The sequence below is a fragment of the Phascolarctos cinereus genome, unplaced genomic scaffold (assembly GCF_003287225.1).
Source record: "Phascolarctos cinereus isolate Bilbo 61053 unplaced genomic scaffold, phaCin_HiC Scaffold_2;HRSCAF=192, whole genome shotgun sequence".
Lineage (NCBI taxonomy): Eukaryota > Metazoa > Chordata > Mammalia > Diprotodontia > Phascolarctidae > Phascolarctos > Phascolarctos cinereus.
In genome coordinates this window covers 405,927,294-405,945,738 of record NW_027555625.1, presented here as the reverse complement: position 1 = coordinate 405,945,738, position 18,445 = coordinate 405,927,294, and the positions used below count along the sequence as shown (strand labels likewise).

At 42.4% G+C, this 18,445-nt stretch overlaps 1 protein-coding gene across 5 annotated transcripts in view; it reads right to left on the bottom strand.

Annotated features, from left to right (window-relative positions):
- The window catches only part of KCNIP1 (potassium voltage-gated channel interacting protein 1), a 363,743-nt gene that overhangs the window by 58,306 nt on the left and 286,992 nt on the right, over positions 1–18,445 (bottom strand). The window contains exon 1 of one of the 5 annotated variants that reach the window (XM_020992316.2): positions 12,389–12,544. The exons of the other annotated variants lie outside the window; for them this stretch is intronic. Within the exon in view, the coding sequence (XP_020847975.2) occupies positions 12,389–12,497 (109 nt within the window). The 5' untranslated portion in view covers positions 12,498–12,544. Of the gene's footprint in view, positions 1–12,388; positions 12,545–18,445 lie in introns of those variants that run through there. 5 annotated transcript variants of the gene reach the window in all.

The window sequence follows — 18,445 nt, the reverse complement described above, 5'->3', positions numbered from 1 at the left end:
GAGTAGACAAGTAAGACCCAGAAACAATTGAATTGAACAAAGTGGCAGATTAACTCAAGAACAACAAGTAGGATTCCTTATTTAACTAAAACTTCCGGGAAAACTGGAAAGCAGTCAGGCGGAAATTAGTCAGACCATGTGGTAGGATGATAACTGCCTTACATAAGACTGATTAAGCTGGCAACAGATAATAAAGGATGTGGATAACACCTGAGGTACAGGTGTGAGCTGCTCAGGTGGGCAGCTACTTTGGGGGAGGAGTAGCCCTCTCCCATTTGCCCCTCAGAATATTAGACCCAGTGGGATAAATCTAGCTCTGAACCATGTTACCTCGGGTTAATTTTAGGTCATGTATCTGTTTGAAGTTTATTGCCTTATATGATAAAAGATTATTGTCTCAGTCCAAAACTCAAAGTCTATTCTATTATAATGTAGTAGAGTAGGTAAAGCAAATGCTTGAGCCTATACTTAAAACCCTGAGTACTCTACTACATTATAATAGAATAGACTTTGATTTTTGGACTGAGACAATAATCTGTTTAAAATAAATAAATAAAATATTAGAGAACAGGAGGGGTTTTCTTGTATAACTATGGTCAGGGGAAATTTTTTTTTAACTAAACAAAAGATAGAGGTTATCAAAAGATAAAATGGATAATTTCCTTTATACAAAAATTGAAAGGCTTTTACACTAACGGAATCAGCGAAACTGGAATCAAAAGAGAAGCAGTTAATTGGGAAAATTTTTGCTGCAAATATCTCTGAAAAAGTCTTATATCCAAGATCTATAGGGAATCTATATAAATATATAAGAAGAAAAGCCATTCCCCAAAAGATATGTAGTCAAGGCAATGTAAAGGCAGTTTTTGGTGGTCTCAGGGAGTGGAGCCAAGATGGTGGAGTAAAAGCAGTGACTTGCTTGAGCTCTACCCCAAACTCCTCTAAATACCTGTAAAAATGGCTCTAAACAAATTCTAAAGCAACAGAACCCACAAAAAGACAGAGTAAAACAAATTTCCAGCCCAACACGGCTGGATGGTTAATTAGAAGGGTCTATCAAGCTGGGCTGGGAGAGAAACGCAGTTCAGCACGTGTGCGCAGTCAAAGCCTGGGTCTCAGCAAACCTAGAGCAGGCCTCAGAGGACTGAATCATGGGCAACTATGGCAGTTTCCAGACTTCTCAACCCACAAATGCCAAAGACAATTTAGAATGTCAGTAGGAAAAGTCTGTGACTTCAGTGAGAGAGAAGCTTGGTCACAGCCCCAGTCCTGGGGCAGTGGCTGCTTCCAGAGTTTCCAGCCCACAGACTGAGGGGGAATTGAGTAGATGATCAGAGGGGGACTGCAGAGATCTCTTTGTTGGTGCTGAAGTAGGATTCTCTTGCTTTGCCTGTGCTTGGATCTGGGTCACAGTTCTGGGTGGCTGTCCTGGGTCAAGATGGAGTGCTGGTGTGGTGGAGCTTGTAGTGGCAGTGTAGATAGAATCCTTCTCACAGTTCCAAGGCAGAAAAGAGTGCTTGTGATCTCTCATAGACCAGAGCACAGGCCAGGAAAGGAGTAAACACCTTGCCCCTTGTCATACCACCTTGGAAGAACTGAAAATTTACAGGTCCCTAGAAGTACCTCTGAAAACAGCTGCACAAACTCCCCAATGCTTGGGACAGTACATTCTCCACACTGGAAGCAGACCCTTATCTTAACAAAGAATTTATAACTCAAGTAATTGGCTGGGATCATGAGCAAACAAAGGGGCAAAAAAAGTCAGACCACAGAATCTTTCTTTGGTAACAAAGATCAAAACTTACAACCAGAAGAAGACAACAAAGTCAAAGCTCCTACACCAAAAGCCTCCAAGAAAAATATCAATCAGTGCCAAGCCATGGAAGAGCTCAAAAAAGATTTTGAGAAGCAAGTAAGAGAAGTAGAGGAAAAACTGGGAAGAGAAATGAAAGTGATGCAAGAAAATCATGAAAAACAAGTCAACAAGCTTGCTAAAGGAAACCTAAAAAATACTGAAGAAAATAACACCTTAAAAAATCGTCTAACCCAAATGGCAAAAGAGGTCCAAAAAGCCAATGAGGAAAAGAATGCCCTAAAAAGAAAAATTGGCCAAATGGAAAAGGAAGTCCAAAAGCTTATTGAAGAAAATACTTCCTTAAAAATTAGAATGGAGCAATTGGAAGCTTTATGAGAAATCAAGACATTGTAAAACAAAACCAAAAGAATGAAAAAAATAGAAGACAATGTGAAATATCTCATTGGAAGAACAACTGACCTGGAAAATAGATCCAGGAGAGATAATTTAAAAATTATTGGACTATCTGAAAGCCATGATCAAAAAAAGAGCCTAGACATCATCTTTCAAGAAATTATCAAGGAAAACTGCCCTGATATTCTAGAACCAGAGGGTAAAATAGAAATTGAAAGAATCCACTGATCACCTCCTGAAAGAGATCCCCAAAGAAAAACTCCTAGGAATATTGTAGCCATATTCCAGAGTTCCCAGGTCAAGGAGAAAATATTGCAAGCAGCCAGAAAGAAACAATTCAAGTATTGTGGAAACACAATCAGGATAACACAAGATTTAGCAGCTTCTACATTAAGGGACCAGAGGGCTTGGAATATGATATTCTGGAGGGCAAAGGAGATAGGATTACAGCCAAGAATCACCTACCCAGCAAAACTGAGTATAATCCTTCAGGGGAAAAAATGGACATTCAGTGAAATAGAGGACTTTCAAGCATTCTTGATGAAAAGACCAGAGCTGAATAGAAAATTTGACTTTCAAATACAAGACTCAAGAGAAGCATGAAGAGGTAAACAGGAAAGAGGAAACATAAAGGACTTAATAAAGTTGAACTGTTTACATTCCTGCATGGAAAGATGATATTTGTAACTCATGAGATCTTTGTCAGTTATTAGGGTAGTTGGAGGGGAAAAAATTATATGCATAGATAGATTGGTAGATAGAGGGGACAGGGTGAGTTGAAGATGAATGGATGATATTTGGAGAATAAAATTAAGGGGTGAGAGAGAATCATACTGAGAGAAGGAAAAAGAGAGAGGTAGAATGGGTAAATCATCTCACATAAAACAGACAAGAAAAGGCTTTTACAGAGGAGGGGAAGTGGGGGAAGGTGAGAGGGAATGAGTGAATCTTATTCTCTTCAGATTTGGCTTAAGAAGGGAATAACATACACACTCAATTGGGTATGGAAACGATCTTACCCTACAGGAAAACAAGGAAGAAGAGGATAAGAGAAAGAGTATGATAGAAGGGAGGACAGATTGGGGGACGGGGTAATCAGAAGCAAACACTTTTAAATTGAGATAGGGTCAAAGGAGAGAACAGAATTAATGGGGGGCAGGATAGGATGGAGGAAAATATAGTTTTCCACAGCATGACTACTATGGAAGTGTTTTGCATGACTATACAAGTATAACCTGTATTGAGTTGTTTGCCTTCTCAGTGGGGGTGGGTGGGGAGGGAGGAAGCAGGAAAATTTTTTTAAAAACAAATGTTAAAAAAAATGTTTTCACATGCAACTGGGAAATAAGATATACAGGAAATGGGGTATAGAAATCTATCCTGCCCTACAGGAAAATAGAAGAAGAAGATGACAAGAGAATGTGAGGGGGGGAGATAGAAGGGAGGGCAGATTAGGAGAAAGGGTATTCAAAATGCATACTGTCTTGGTGTTGGGGGAGGGATGAGATGGGGAGAAAATTTGGAACTCAAAATCTTGTGGAAGTGAATGTTGAAAACTAAAAAAAAATTAATTAAAATGCAAAAAAAGAGAAAGAAAAAAGACAGTTTTTGAAAAAAGAAATACAAGATATCAACTTTTTGAAAGAATGATAAAATAACTAACAATAAGAGAATTGCAAATTAAAATAACTCAGGCTTTATCCCATACCCATCTAATAGCAAAAATGGCAAAAGGCAAAAATAGTAAATGTTGGAGGTAATGTACTTTTGGTACAGCTATGAACTGGTCCAGCCATTCTGAGAAATAATTTGGAATTACACCAAAAAAAAAATTCCCTAGTGATACCGCTTTTAGACATTCATCCTAAGGTGATCATGTGTTGAATGGTCAAGAATGAGAGGCCAGAGGCAGGGCCAGAAGAGAGCTGTCAACAGCAATGAAAGTGACCGGAGGAAGAATCAACATCTGAATCCAGATTTCTGGCTGGTAGTTGCCCTTGATGAGGAGTCAGAGACAAGCCATTACCCCATTTCATGAGCCTGGTAAGTGGCTTGACCCACTCAGATGCTGTGTATGGGACAGTGTTGAGGGACATTTGCTTGCTCCTGGTGGGAGAAGCTGATAGAGAATCTAAGTTTGGATGCCTGAACTGTGCCCAGGAGCTCTGGTGTTCGAGCTTGGCCAAGGATTGGCTAGGTCTGGGAGGAGCTGCAAGGGCATAGTTTGTGTAGCCATCATTCTAATATAATTTTATTTATTCCTTTTGTTCCATGGGGATGAATAAAGAGATTATACGGTCAAGCTTTCAAGCTTGCGTGATCTTTATTTTTCTTATGTATCTGTTATTATGGTTGACTGAAAACAGCGCTAAGGTAGGACCTTGGAGTTTTCCTAGGAGAAGGAGCTAAGCCAAGAATTTAATTACATAAATCTACATAGACCACGCCCCTAGATTAAAGAGATAAACATCACCACCCACAAGAAGGGGCGGGTCTGAGTTAGCAGTCCCAGGAGAACCATAAAGAGTTTGAATGTTTTCTCTGATCACTCCTCGGTTTACAGTCAAGCGCACAACCATGCAGGGAAGCATGGAATTGCTCAGTTCCTAGTTCTTGATGTTGAACCAGGTCAGGCTCTTGTCAGCAGCCCCTCCTAGTGAGTTATGCCATGAATATGGAGTGAAGTCATGAGAAAGAAAAGGAATTTCAGAAGGCAATACTCCTGCTTGAGCCAGGGAAGTTTGTGGAAGTGCTGGAGCCAAAAAAGTTGAAGTAGGGTGGGGTAGCTCATTAGCTTTGCCTTGGTGATGGATGGTGGTGAATATGTGGGCTGGCTATAAGTATGTGAGCCTCAGAGTACATTTTTAAAATCATCATCTGGAAGACCTTCCTCCTCACCACCTACTGCTTCCCTTGGTCATTGTCCAGGCTTCGGGTCACAGTAGTCCACAGCCTGCCAAAGTTCTGTGCCTAGGGTGATTGCCTTGGCTCGCTGTACATAGGGAAGGCTTGGACAGACATTTAGGGCTGCTAGATCTCATTTTCCTTCCAATCTTGAGGCAACAAAGGTAGAAGCAGTATTCTTTCTCTCCAATTATGTCTAGATGCATTCAAGCCAAAATCCTGCTATACACACTTGTAGACTCAACATCTCACGGATGAAGATGTATTTGAGGATACATGAATTTATTATGAACATAAAGCCTATGGAAATGAAGATAAGCTATTCAGATAGTGGCAACATAAGAATTCTCCGCAGGGCAAGGGATTAAAAGCATTAAGAAGATTAAAAGCACTTCACTCTGCAGTTGTTCCCATCTACGATGGTAGCTGGATCCTCCATAATCATGATGCTAAGAGACAATGGAATGTCTGCAAAGGACAAAAGAGTCACAAAATCTGTGCATTGAAGGGACTTGAGAACTCATCAAACCAAACCCAAACAGGAGTCTTCTTCACAGCATCCCTAACCTTGTAATGAAGGCCGCAGACAATCTGCAGCAGTCATTTAGTAATCACTAAAAATCTGCCAGCCACTGTTCTTTCTATCCGAAAGACACAAAGAAAGGCAAAACTGAAACCAAACCCAAAGCTGTTCATCCTCTCAAGCAGCTCCCAGTGGAATAAGGGAGACAACATGCAAACAACTGTGTGCAAACAAGATGTGTACTGTACAGAACGAATTGGGGATATTCTCAGAGGGAAGGTGCTAAGATTAAAAGACTGGGAAAGGATGCTTGAAGAAGGTGGGACTTTAACTGAGATCTGCAGGAAGCCAGAGAAGCAGGAGGCAGAGAGGAGGAGAGAGACAGTTCCAGGCCAGTCTGATAGACAGTGAAAATGTCTGGTATAGGGAGCTGGAGTGTCCATTGGAGGGTCATCAAAGAGGCCACTGTCACTGGATGGCAGAACATGTGGGGTGAGTGCGAGAGGTGTAAGAAGACAAGAAAGGTAGGAAGGGCCAGGTGACATGATTATGGGGGGCTTCAAAAGCCAAACAGAGGATTTTATATTTGTTCCTGGAAGTAACAGGAAGGGACTGGAGTTTGATGAATGGGGTGTGGTGGGGTGGAGTCTGGAGAGGAAGGGATGAGATGGTCAGACTTGTGTTTTAGGATAGAGTGCTGGAACTGGAGCTAAAAAGATCTGAGTTCAAATCCTTCCTCAGATGCTTAATAGCTGCTTGACCCTGACCAAGTCACCTAACCTCCCTCAGCCTTAGTTTCCCCATTTCTAAAATAGGAATGATAATAATAGCACAAGATTGTAGTGACGAGAAAATGAGATAACCTATGTAAAGGGCTTTATAAATCTTAAAGCTCTGTATAAATGCTGGCTATTATTATCACTATTTTTGATATTATTATTTTCATTATTGCTGAAGGGGAACTATAGGGTCCTGACTGAGGAAAAGCCACAAAATACAGTAATAAGTGAGAAGCCATTAAACTCTATGAAAGGAGGAAACCTGATTATGACCTGTTAGAAATCATAACTTGGATACTGAATCATAATTTAGACACTGAGTCACAACTTAAGATACTATGAAAGCCATAGCAAGAATATTGAGACCCATATGTGACAGGTACGTGATCAATACACAAACTTATATTTGGGCATAACATTGGCTTAATGCCCAAGCTCGTTACTAAGCAGAAAACCAAAAATATCTACCAATTCGTAGTGATGCACTCTCTACCTTCTCCTTCCTTTGTCTATTTTCTATAAGTACCACAGGGATTTGGGGGGCTCTTTAGCAGGGATCCACTGAACTGCCTGGATGCTGCCCCACACTAGAGATTGCCCCTGTTTTGTAAGTTGATTAAACCACTACCCATTGTCAATCTGCAGATACTTGGCCTCCTCCTTTGGTATCCAAAACCACCCTACGGTTATGGGGAAGGTATAGGGTTCCCCAGCAGGGGGGATTCTGGACCTTACAGGAACCCACTATGCCTTGAGAGGACCCACTCTACTTTTTAGCAGCTCTAATTGTTAAATAGGTCTTCCTTACACTCCACTCACTGATCCCAGTTGTACCCTTTGGGACCAACTGGAATGAGTCTAATCCATCTTCCAACATGGCAACTTCTTTCCAATACCTGAAAGACAGAAGGCTGCATATCCTCCAAGTCTGCTCTTCTTCAAGATACATACTTATACTATCCTTGTATGGCATGGTGTAAAGCCCTTCACTACCCCCTTCTTCTTCTATTTTGTATCGACATTGTCAATGGAGAAAGAGAATGGACTTACGATTTCATTGTTACAGGCAACCACCCAAGGAGGAAGGTAGAATGGCGCTTCATGTGCAACTTATAACCTGAGTAGCCTGGGAGCACTCAGAGGTGAAGGGACTTGCCCAGGGTCACACAGCCAGTACATGTCACAGGTAGAACTTAACCCAGGTCTTCTTGACTCCTGGGCTAATTCTCTATCTGAAGAATATGATGCTGACCTTAAAATCCTTCCTAAAATGTGTCACAGAGGACTGAGCACAATATGCTGGCTGTATTTGGACCACAGAAGAGCTTGAGAAAAGAAAACTCAGGTACTAAGATATATAGATATCACTGTTGATAGCCAGGAGGGAGCTCACCTTTGAGGATTAGGACCAGAATTCTTTGTTGTTCTTGTTCAGGCATTTCTAATTCTTCATGACCCCATTTGGGGTTTTCTTGGCAAAGATCCTGGAGTGGTTTGCCATTTCCTTCTCCAGCTCATTTTGTAGATGGGGAAACTGAGGCAAACAGGGTTAAGGAACTTGCCCAGGGTCACATAGCTAGTAAGTGTCTGAGGCCAGATTTGAATTCAGGAAGATCAGTCTTCCTGACTCCAGATCTGGCTCTCTAGCCCGCTGCACCACCTAGGTGTCCCAGGACCAGGGTTACCTTAAGCCAAATCGAGGCAAATGAAGTTTGTCTTTGATCCTTCTTTTACCATGTCTCTTCCTGCGTATCCTTTCTAAGCCTTCTTCCTTTTATAACATTCATATAGTACATTAAGGTTTACTTTGCATGTGGTTGTGGTTATACATGCTTATGTTTTAAAAATATTATTCCATTTAATCCTCAAAAGCCCTGTAGGCTTGGTGCTAACATTATCCTCATTTTGCAGATAAAGAAAAAGAGGCCCGGAAGTGGGTCTATGAAGTGATTTGTCCAGAGTCACATGACTAGCAAGTGTCTGAAGGAGGATTTGAATTCAGGCCTTCTTGACTCTACTCACCCTGCCCCCTAACTGGCTACAGAGGCCAAGCTGCAGTTCCCCTGCTAGGCAGTAGTCCACGCTCTGAGATGTTCCCTCTCTCCCTTCTCTGCCAATGACACTTATCCGTCCTAGGGTCTCCTTGCTCAGGGCGCTGTTTTTCTGTTGGATGACTGGCTAGCCAATGTTACTGTGTTAATGACTCCACAGGGCTCCAGCCGTTCCTAGGTAACATTTGATTTTAGCAAGTGTGCTGGTGGTTTTACATAAAGGAGTGAGTGAGGTTGGGAAGTCTTTTCAGTCTGGCCCATGGGGAAGCTGGCTGGGGGTAGGAGGAGGGTTAGCAAAGAGCCAGGGGAAAGGAGGAAGAAACCCTCCGTGACTTTGGATCCGGGGGATCCCACTTCCTGCCTGGAAACCCGGGCCCTCATCCATGGTGGTGGTAGTGAGCGAGAGGGGAGAGAGGCCACTAACTCCAGCCGGAGACTGAGGAAAAAACATCACGGAGCGGCAGTTCGGCGGTGGAGTCAGGAGGACCTGAGGTCAGATCCAGACTCAGACATTTACTCGCAAGTCACTTAACCCTGATTGCCTTCCCCTCAAAATAATGTCCTGGAGAATAGTCAGGGGCTTAGCTGTAAATTCTGCAGACTCTTTCCCACCTGGGGAACAGATTTTTGCTTTTTGATGTACACCCAGCCCTTAACATAACGCCTGGCACATAATAAGCCCTTAATGCTCGTGGGTGTTTCAAGTATGGAGGCAAGGGTAAAGCATCAGAGGCAGGCTCTGGCAGTTGGGACTGGTTGAGCAGGGGTGGGGAGAGGTAACGGGCATGGCAGGTGGCTCTCAGAGATTAGTTTCTGAGCATTAAAAATCAGCACAAGTGTCTTAAGTCAGGTTCAGAATGTGCCAGCTGGCCACTGCTCCAGCCAATCACAGCCTTTGCAACCACTGGCTGCTCTGGCTACTGCGACAATGAAGAAGAGATCGTTCATAAGCAGACCCTTGACGGTAAAATCTGATGCTCCCCCTCCAGCTGCTATAATGGTGTGCTTGACAGCCAAAATGAAAGGTCCCATGCCTAAGAATGGAGTATGTACTTTATTTTTATTTTTGTCAACGCAATTGGGCTTAAGTGACTTGCTCAGGGTCATGCAGCTAGTAAGCGTCAAGTGGATGGTCTGAGACAAGATTTGAACTCAGGTCCTCCTGACTCTGTGCTCTATCCACTGGACCACCTAGCTGCCCCTGGAGTATGTACTTTAAAGCCAAGAAAGTGAGTTTCTCTGCGACTTCAGGTTGGGCCATAGAATCCAAGGCAGGCAATTTAGTTTTCCCAAAAGAACCACAGAAAGCTCAGTGATGTCAAAGGGATGACTTATCGTCCTTCAGTAATGTACTAGTGACCTTCAGAGCTAAACTAGGTCAAAATAGGTCCCAGGTACGCACTGGAGACAGAGTGCAGACCTCTGTGAAATGAGAGCTCCATATCATAGATGTACTGGTTAAAAATAGCATTAGGAAGCACATAATAAAAAATGTCATAATAAAAATAATAACAATAATACTTGGCATTTAGAGTGTTAGGTACTGTGCTAAGTGCTTTATAAGTATTACCTTATTTGATCGTCGCAACAATCCTGAAAGATAGGTTCAGTCATTATCTCCATTTTACAGGTGAGGAAACTGAGGCAAATAGAATTTAAGTGACTTGTCCAGAGTCACAGATGCTTACTGTATATGAGGCTGGATTGGAATTTGGATTTTCCTGACCCCAGGCACAAGACTCTATATCATCACCTAGCAGTATGTGTGTTGTAATTTTTTTTTTGTGTGAGGTAATTGGTGTTAAGTGACTTGCCCAGAGTAACACAGCTAGTGTTATGTGTCTGAGGATTTGAACTCAGGTCCTTCTGACTCCAGGGCCAGTGCTCTATCTGTCTAGCTGTCCCCCCCCCAGTTATTTTTTTTCAATCACGTTTTACTCTTTGTGACCGCATTTGGGGTTTTCTTGGCAGAGTTACTGGAGTGGTTTGCCATTTCCTTTTCCAGCTCATTTTACAGATGAGGAAACTGAGGCAAACTGGGTCACACACATAGTAAGTATCTAAGGCTGTATTTGAACTCAGGAAGATGAGTCTTCTGGACTCCGGGCCCAGTGCCCTGTGCGCAATGGCACCACCTAGTCGCCCACTTGGTGGTATGGTATGTTATAAATACAGGGTAGGGTGGGGAGAGGAAGGGAAAGGTATCTAGATCAGTTTTACAGTATTAGGTTCCCAACTGGAAAAAACCAAACCAAAACAAAACATAATCGTGTTGTCAAGATAAAGTATAAATGGACAATATCCTTGTCTTACTAACATCCCTGCTTCGCTTTAGCTAGAAAAACAACATGGCTGAAAACCTGCAGTAGTAATTAAATTAACTGTGTTCTTAGAAGGCCCCAAATTCTAACTCTGGGGAGTGAAGGTGGAAACACCTAGTATGCAAATGAGTTCCAGATCAACCCCCAAATCCCTAGGCTCTTCTTCTGTCAGTGAATAGTTGCTCTGAATAAATTGGAAAGTATATCCCTGGGCATTGGTAGAGTCAGGCAGAGTAAGTTCTGAATTGTGGTCCCGTTCAGAAACATGTGGTAGTAGAGCATTGAATCATATGCAAAAGCAAACTGAGGGCAAGAAGGGAATATATATATATATATGCACTGCAAAGTTGAAAGGGATCTATCTTAGAGCTCATCGAATCCAACTGCTCACTTGGGAAGTTGATGCCCGCTGACCCGGGAGTGACTTGTCCTAAGTCACAAAGCTTAGTCCGTGGCAAAGCAGGCTGGGTCTGGGGTCTTTTCTTCTGACTCTCACAGATCCCCCTAAAAATCATTCTTCATAATGGTTTTTCGTGTTAGGTTTGTTTATCATGGAAAATTTCCTTCTGTGCTTCAGCTTTCCAACCATAGGACAATAGTTCAATGGAATCTATTCCCTTCCTCAATAGACTAGTAACTAGCTAATATGAACCTAGACAGCTCATTCTTTACCTTTGGCTGGGTCTCTGTCGGTAACTCAGATAAGTATTTCTGGGAACATTTCACATCTTTTTGTGTCTCTCAGGGGGAAAAAAAACCACTTTTTTTTTTACATGTGTAGTGAACTTGTGGTGAGTAATATAATTATTCAGCTATTTCTCCATGTAGTTCATAGGAATCATTCTAGACGCCTAAAACACTCTGACCATCAAAAATATATTTTCAGAAGATTACAAAGCAATGAATTGCCCTTTACCAGGAAAAAAAATGTGGCTGAAAAAGATTTTTATTCCCCAAGTCTTCTAGCTCAACTGCCCTAGTTTTTCTAATTCTAAACACAGTTTCCCTGGATTTATGGCCATATGTCATTTCAATAGATGGGAGGCTGGAATTTGAAATTAATGGAAGTGAGTAGGGGGAGGGGGGCATCATATTGGAAGGCAAAGAGAAAAAGATTTTTTTAAAAGTCATCAGCCTTTAAACAAGAAGTTAGCTGAAAACATGTATTCTCTAAAAGTTAGCGCTCGTCATAGACCATCTGGTCGGAAAGGCCATTGGGCATAACAGTCAATAAATAACCAGATGCGATATGATACACCTACATCAGGGAGAGTAAAACAAAACTCTCCTACCCCTGCTCCCCTACTCCCTGCCTCCCTGTAGGAGAACGGGAATTTCACATGTAACCTGTCTCACCACCACCACCTCCCCCCAACTCCCACCCATATTTAACAGGCATTAAAAAGACAGGGTTCATACAGCTGTGTGCTGGAAAAGAAGTACCTCACTCTTCCCCAAACCCAGAGTGCTTAAAACACACACACACACACACACACACACACACACACACACACACACACACACACACACACAGAGGCATTCATAGCAAGCAACATCTGAAACCACATTCACAAAGAAAGGAAACTTATTGGTCTGCTTACCATCGGATAAGTCAATTAGGCCAAGATAGTGTAAAAGTTTCAAAGAGGAGCATAGCACCACCACAATCCCTAATGTCTGAAGTCCCTCCGATTCCCCTTTACTCCACATGCTCACAGATACCCGCTGGCAGGAGAACAAAATAACCAGCAGACATCTAAAGCTACAGAGCACTCATATCAAAAGCTCCCTACCCACCAGTCCAATAACTGAAGGGCTCGTTTTCCCTCTCTCCCTCCCTCCCTTCCTCCCTCGCTCTACACTCCTCCCTGCTCTCCCCCTCCCTTTCCTTGTAGCAAGCATTCTCAGCACTTAGTAGTAATCTTTTGTTTTTTGTTTTTTCCCTTTTCTTTTCTTTTCTTTCTTTCCTTAGGGCAGTTCCACCTAAGTTTTGTTTTTTGTTTTTGTTTTTCAACAAGCCTCACAAACAGCTGCCAAACCCAGAGATATTTCACACCATTTCTAACCTGGGACTCAGAGTGATTTTCTCCCTGCTGGTCATTTTCAGAGAAATCACATTTGTTGTCAGAACACAAAGATTCCCTGCTCTAGGTCTTTGGGGAGCTGGAGGGATAAAACCCATTGAAAAAGAACATGTCACGCTTGTTTGTTCCACGTTTCTTCATGACACATCTGCTGAGCAGATTTTCCAGGTGGAAGCGTCCCTCTATTTTTATGACTCAGTGCATTCCTGGAAACCATATCCTAAGGCAGACCAGTCCAAAAGCGGACTGAGCCATGGCTGTGGCGTTTGTCTGTTGAAATATTTCGGCATTAATTTATTTCCATTGCTGGAAATGGTTGAATGAGCAGGTCGTGGGAAGTGAATTTTGGGTGCTTGTTAGGTAGCGTTCAATGAAGGAGGTGGTAAGAAGGAAGGATTGTCTGAGTTTTCAAAATTGGGAGTCAGAAGAGTGGGTTTGATAACAATATCTGGGGTCTGTTGGGAAATGGTACATTTTTATACAGCGAGGGCATAGGCCGGGTGTGGCCTGGCTGCAGGCTCCCCACCCCTGATGTAGGTGCAGGGCCTCTCCTTGGGGGCTTGGAGGAGGCACTGTCCCAGCTGCGGAGAAAGGCAAGATGGATTCTCCACGCACACTGGTCTAGGCTGGGTAAAACTGTGAAGTGGGAAGTCAGTCATCTTCCTCCTTTTCCATGTTCTTTGTCCTACTTTAGGACCCAAGTCTTATGTGAAGGAATGACAGACATCATGACTTAGTTGAAAGGATACTCAGCTAAGTGCCAAGAGACTTTCCTTCTAGCCATGGCCCTGTTACCAACTAGACACGCAACACTGGGCAAGTCCCTTTACCTCTGCTGGTCTCAGTTTCCTTAGTTGTTAAACAAAGGGTTTAGAATAGGTGATTTCTTAGGCCCCTTAGAAATCTGATTTTGATCCTAGGTGCCTTCCGTCAGTATGCTAATTGAATTCATGCCAACATGCCATTGACAATATCTTTCTCTTTGGGGATATTTTTAATTTAAAAGGGGATGCTTATAGCATCCAGTACTTAGCTGAAAGCAATGAATCCCTAATGGTGGAATTTCAGCCCTTAATATATCTTAATGGAAGAATAATTTGAGCCGAGTAGTTTTTCTGCTGTCTCTCAAATCACACCAGCTGACTATTTTGCCCAGTACCTGGTCAGTTTGCATCATCTGAGAGAAGCCACGGGCCATAGTGGAGGGAGGGCTCTACTCAGAACCAAGAAAGGTCTGAATTGGTAGGATTTAGGAGTTTAGATTTTAGAGCTGGGAGGGACCTTAGGGGTCATTTAGTCCAACACCGTCATTTTACAGGTAGGGAAACTGAGGTCAACAGAGAGGGAATACATTTTCCAAGGTGAGTAAGCAGCAGAGTTTGGATTTCAACCTGGAGTTCTTTGACTCCAAGGCAGCTTCAAATTTTGCCTCTTAACTAACTGGTTTTGTGATCTCAGGAAAATCACTTAACCTTTCTGCAGTCCCAGCTTCCTCATCTCACAGAGCTGTAGTGAGGATCAGTTGGGAATAGATGTGCAATATGGAAAGTTATTATTATCTGCACAAGCCGGGGCTCACTCCTAAGAACAAGGGTGTCCTGGACTGGGGGGTTAGCAGGCAGTCTCCCCTTCGGCTCAGGGTTCCACGTGCTCCCCCCCCAAACTGAAGCATCCGCTGGAATCCTGTTTCTGTTTTTCCTTGAGAGGCATTTCAGGTTTCTGGAATTAGCCTAGGAAAAGGAAGCATTGGGCTTGGAATCAGGAAGACTCATCTTCATGAGTTCAAATCTGGCCTCTGACAGTAGCTGTGTGACCCCCAGGTCAGACACTTAGTCCCATTTGCCTCAATTTCCTCACCTGTAAAATGAGCTGGAGAAGGAAATGGCAAACCACTCCAGGTATCTATCTTTGCCACGAAAATCCCAAATGGGATCACAGAGAGTCAGACATGACTGGAACCTCTTAACAAAATCTTGAGGTTAAAGCCTATTCTGATGAATAATGAGTGTGGAAGAATGAATATTATTTCAAGATGGTTCATTTAAAAAATACTAAAAAACCCCCCAAAACAAGGCCCCACTTTTGAGACAATGATTGGGTTTCCAGTTTTATACAGGGGCTGTGGTGGGTATTCATACAAATAGAACTTTCTGGCTATTCTCAAAAAGCAATGTGATAACATAATATTACTTAGGGTCATAATAAAAAATGAACATCTGTTGAAATAACAAGCTCAGTGCCAGGTAGGTTGAAGTGTCTTCGTCTACTCTGTTTATTCACTAAAATGAGCTAAGTGGTGCAGAGGAGCGAGTGTTGAGCTGGGAGTTACAGAGACCTGACTTCAAAACCTGCCTCAGATATTTACTAGCTATGTGATTCTGGATAAATAGCTCAACCTCATTTTCCTCTTCTCTAAAAGAGGGATAATAATAGCACACCTACCTCATAAAGTTTTTGCGAGGCTAGAATACGATAATATATGTAATGCCCTTTGCAAATCTTAAAGCAACGAATTAATGTTAGATATTACCATAATGATCAATTCAATAATCACTAAAGATTCTGTTCTTCATTACATCTTTCCTGGGTCTTTCTGGTAAATGGCACATTGTGCCACTGTCTGAATTTGGCCAATATTGCCTCCCTAGACATTGCCAGCATCCTCATTAGCCTTGTCCTGGGCTGCACAGATGGTTTGCAGTTTCACGGTTAGGCAGCTGAATAGTGACAACATTTACTAAACCACACGATGCAGAGGTCACTCTTCATTCATGGACTCTTGGGGCACAGGAGTGATGGGTGTGACATTCCTGGGAAGTTTGCATGGTGAATTTGGTTGGTTTCCATCTAGATTCTTCACTTTTATGGTTAAACACAACCATGCCTGTGCTCTCAGGTAGATCACTGTGTCTACCTTTGATTACCGGAATGCTGACAACCCATACAGCACTGGTGGTCCTGTACCTGACACCGGACATTTGGGTAATAAGAGCTAGCATTTATATGGTTCTTTATAAAGTTATTGTTTTTGCTTCTTTTATATTAAATTGTCCTTCACTTCTGTATATTTACATTCTCAATCTGTTGTTCTCTCTTTTGCTTTTTCAGTGAGACTTGCCATTGCAGATACCAGTTTTTCTATTCTATCTATTATTTTTTACTTTGCAGGCCATAAATTCAGCTCTGATTTCTCTTTTGAATCATTCAGTAACACAGCATATTGTGATACCATAGTTTTCTCCCGTTCCACAGGGTACTCTGTCTTATCAAATGTTAGATAATTTTTTTCTTTTTTTATTAATTTATTTTTAGTTTTCAACATTCACTTCCATAAGCTTTTGAGTTTTTAATTTTCTCCTCCTCCCTCCCCACCTCCCTCCCCTCCCCAAGACAGTGTGTAATCAGATATAGGTTCTACATATACATTCCTATTAAACATATTTTCACATTAGTCATGTTGTAAAGGAGAATTAGAACCAATAGGAGGAACTACAAGAAAGAAGAAACAAAACAAAAGAAAAAAAAAGAGCAAATAGTATGCTTTGATCTGCATTCAGACTCCATAGTTCTTTCTCTGGATGTGGATAGCATTTTCCATCATGAGACTTGTGGAGATGTCTTAGATCCTTGTATTGCTGAGAAGAGCTAAGTCTATCAAAGTTAGTCATTGCACAATGTTGCTGTTACTGTGTACAGTGTTGCCCTGGTTCTGCTCATTTCACTCAGCATCAGTCCATACAAGTCTTTCCAGGTTTTTCTGAAATCTGCTTGCTCATCATTTCTTATAGCACAATAGCATTCCATTACATTCATATAACAAAACTTATTTAGCCATACCCCAATTGATGAGCATCCCCTCAATTTCCAGTTCTTTGCCACCACAGAAAGAAGTGCTATAAATATTTTTTGAATGTGTGGGTCCTTTTCCCATTTTTATGATCTCTTTGGGATACAGCCCTAGAAGTGCTATTGCTGGATCAAAGGGTATGAACATTTTTATAGCATTTTGGGCATAGTTCCAAATTGCTCTCCAAAATGGTTGGATCAGTTCTCAACTCCACCAACGATGCATTAGTGTTTCAATTTTCCCACATCTCCAATATTTATCATTGATCATTTTCTTTATTTTTGCAGTATTTATTCATGGATGCCTGAACTTGTTTGCTAGATCTGGAGGAAATACTTCCTTCTGTTGTTACTGTTTTCCCTGTTGATTTAACTGCTTATATTCAAGGTCTTGAGTTTTCTTCTTCCTGTATTCTCTAGATATTTCAGTCTTTTTCGTACCTATGCTCTTCTGACTCTGTCCCTACTGATGATGGTTTCCTTTGGAGGCTGGGTTTTAAAATATCTCAGCCTCCTCCCACTCTAGGCAATTCATGGCTCACCAGCTGAGGACACTGCCCTGGGTGACTTTTGGGTGGTCGGAATTGACTCCAGCTGGACATTGTGTTCTTTCCCTTAGGTTTAGTGGAATGCTGCATAGCCTACCATCCATAGTGTATTGTCCTGATGGCCTCTCTCACTCTCTCTGTTTCTTAGTTCTCTGGCCCATAACTAGAAGTTCAGAGAGCTGCTGCATTAGTTCTATGAGGCTGTCTACCCAGGAATAGCAGCAGTTCAGAGCTTTGCAACACTGGGGCTATGGGGTTGTGGCCTCCACCAGGCTCTTCTTCCTGAAGGGCTATAGCCATGCTAGCCATCTGTCTCCACCACTGCTGCAGCGTGGAGCTGGAGTATCCACAGCACTGGAAAGAGGGAGAGGAGCCTGGGGTGTGGCAGTGTGTTTTGTTGTAAGCCTGTGTTGTGCGCTTGGGTATGCTAGTGCAGCCTTGCTTCTGGTAGCTTGGGAGGTAGAGGAGGGCTGCTGAACAAGCTTAGGGTCACTGAGCATCAATTTGTGCATTTGGGTTTTTTTAACCTTCTTGAATTCTGGTTGTCCTAGACCATGGAGATGACTGAGGTTGCTTTATTTTTAGCTCATAATTTCTGCTTGGGAGAGATTCGAGAGGTTGTGAGAATGAGAGAAAATGTCTACTCCTCCTTCTTGTTGCTTATGTGACCTGGATCTTCAAAGTTGGCAAAGCACCTTACACATACTTTTTCATTTTATCCTCATAACAACCCTGAGACAAGGTGTTATCATTATCTCCATTTTTCAGAAGTAGAAACTGAGGCTTGGCAAGGCTGAGTATTTTGCCTAGAGTCACACAGCTAAGTGTCTAAGGCTGGATTTGATTTCAGATCTTCCTGACTCCAAGTCTGGTGCTCTATCCATTAGGAGTCAGAAAATTCAAATATCTGCATTCTCACCTTTATTCTACCACCTCTGTAGAATAGGGAGAGAGTCCTACTGCCTCCGTGCAACACAGAGATTTCTCTCTGGAGCCCGGGTATCTCCAAATCATATAGTGCTCAACAAATGCTCCTGTAGAAGCACGTGTTAGCAAAGAGAGTCTAACTCCGTCCAGCTCAAGGTGACAGGTCTTAACTTAGAGATCCCTAAGCTTGGGATAGCAGAACCTAGCTCATTCCTAGTTCAGCTCTACCTCTCCTCTGGTCCCCAAGGAGCCT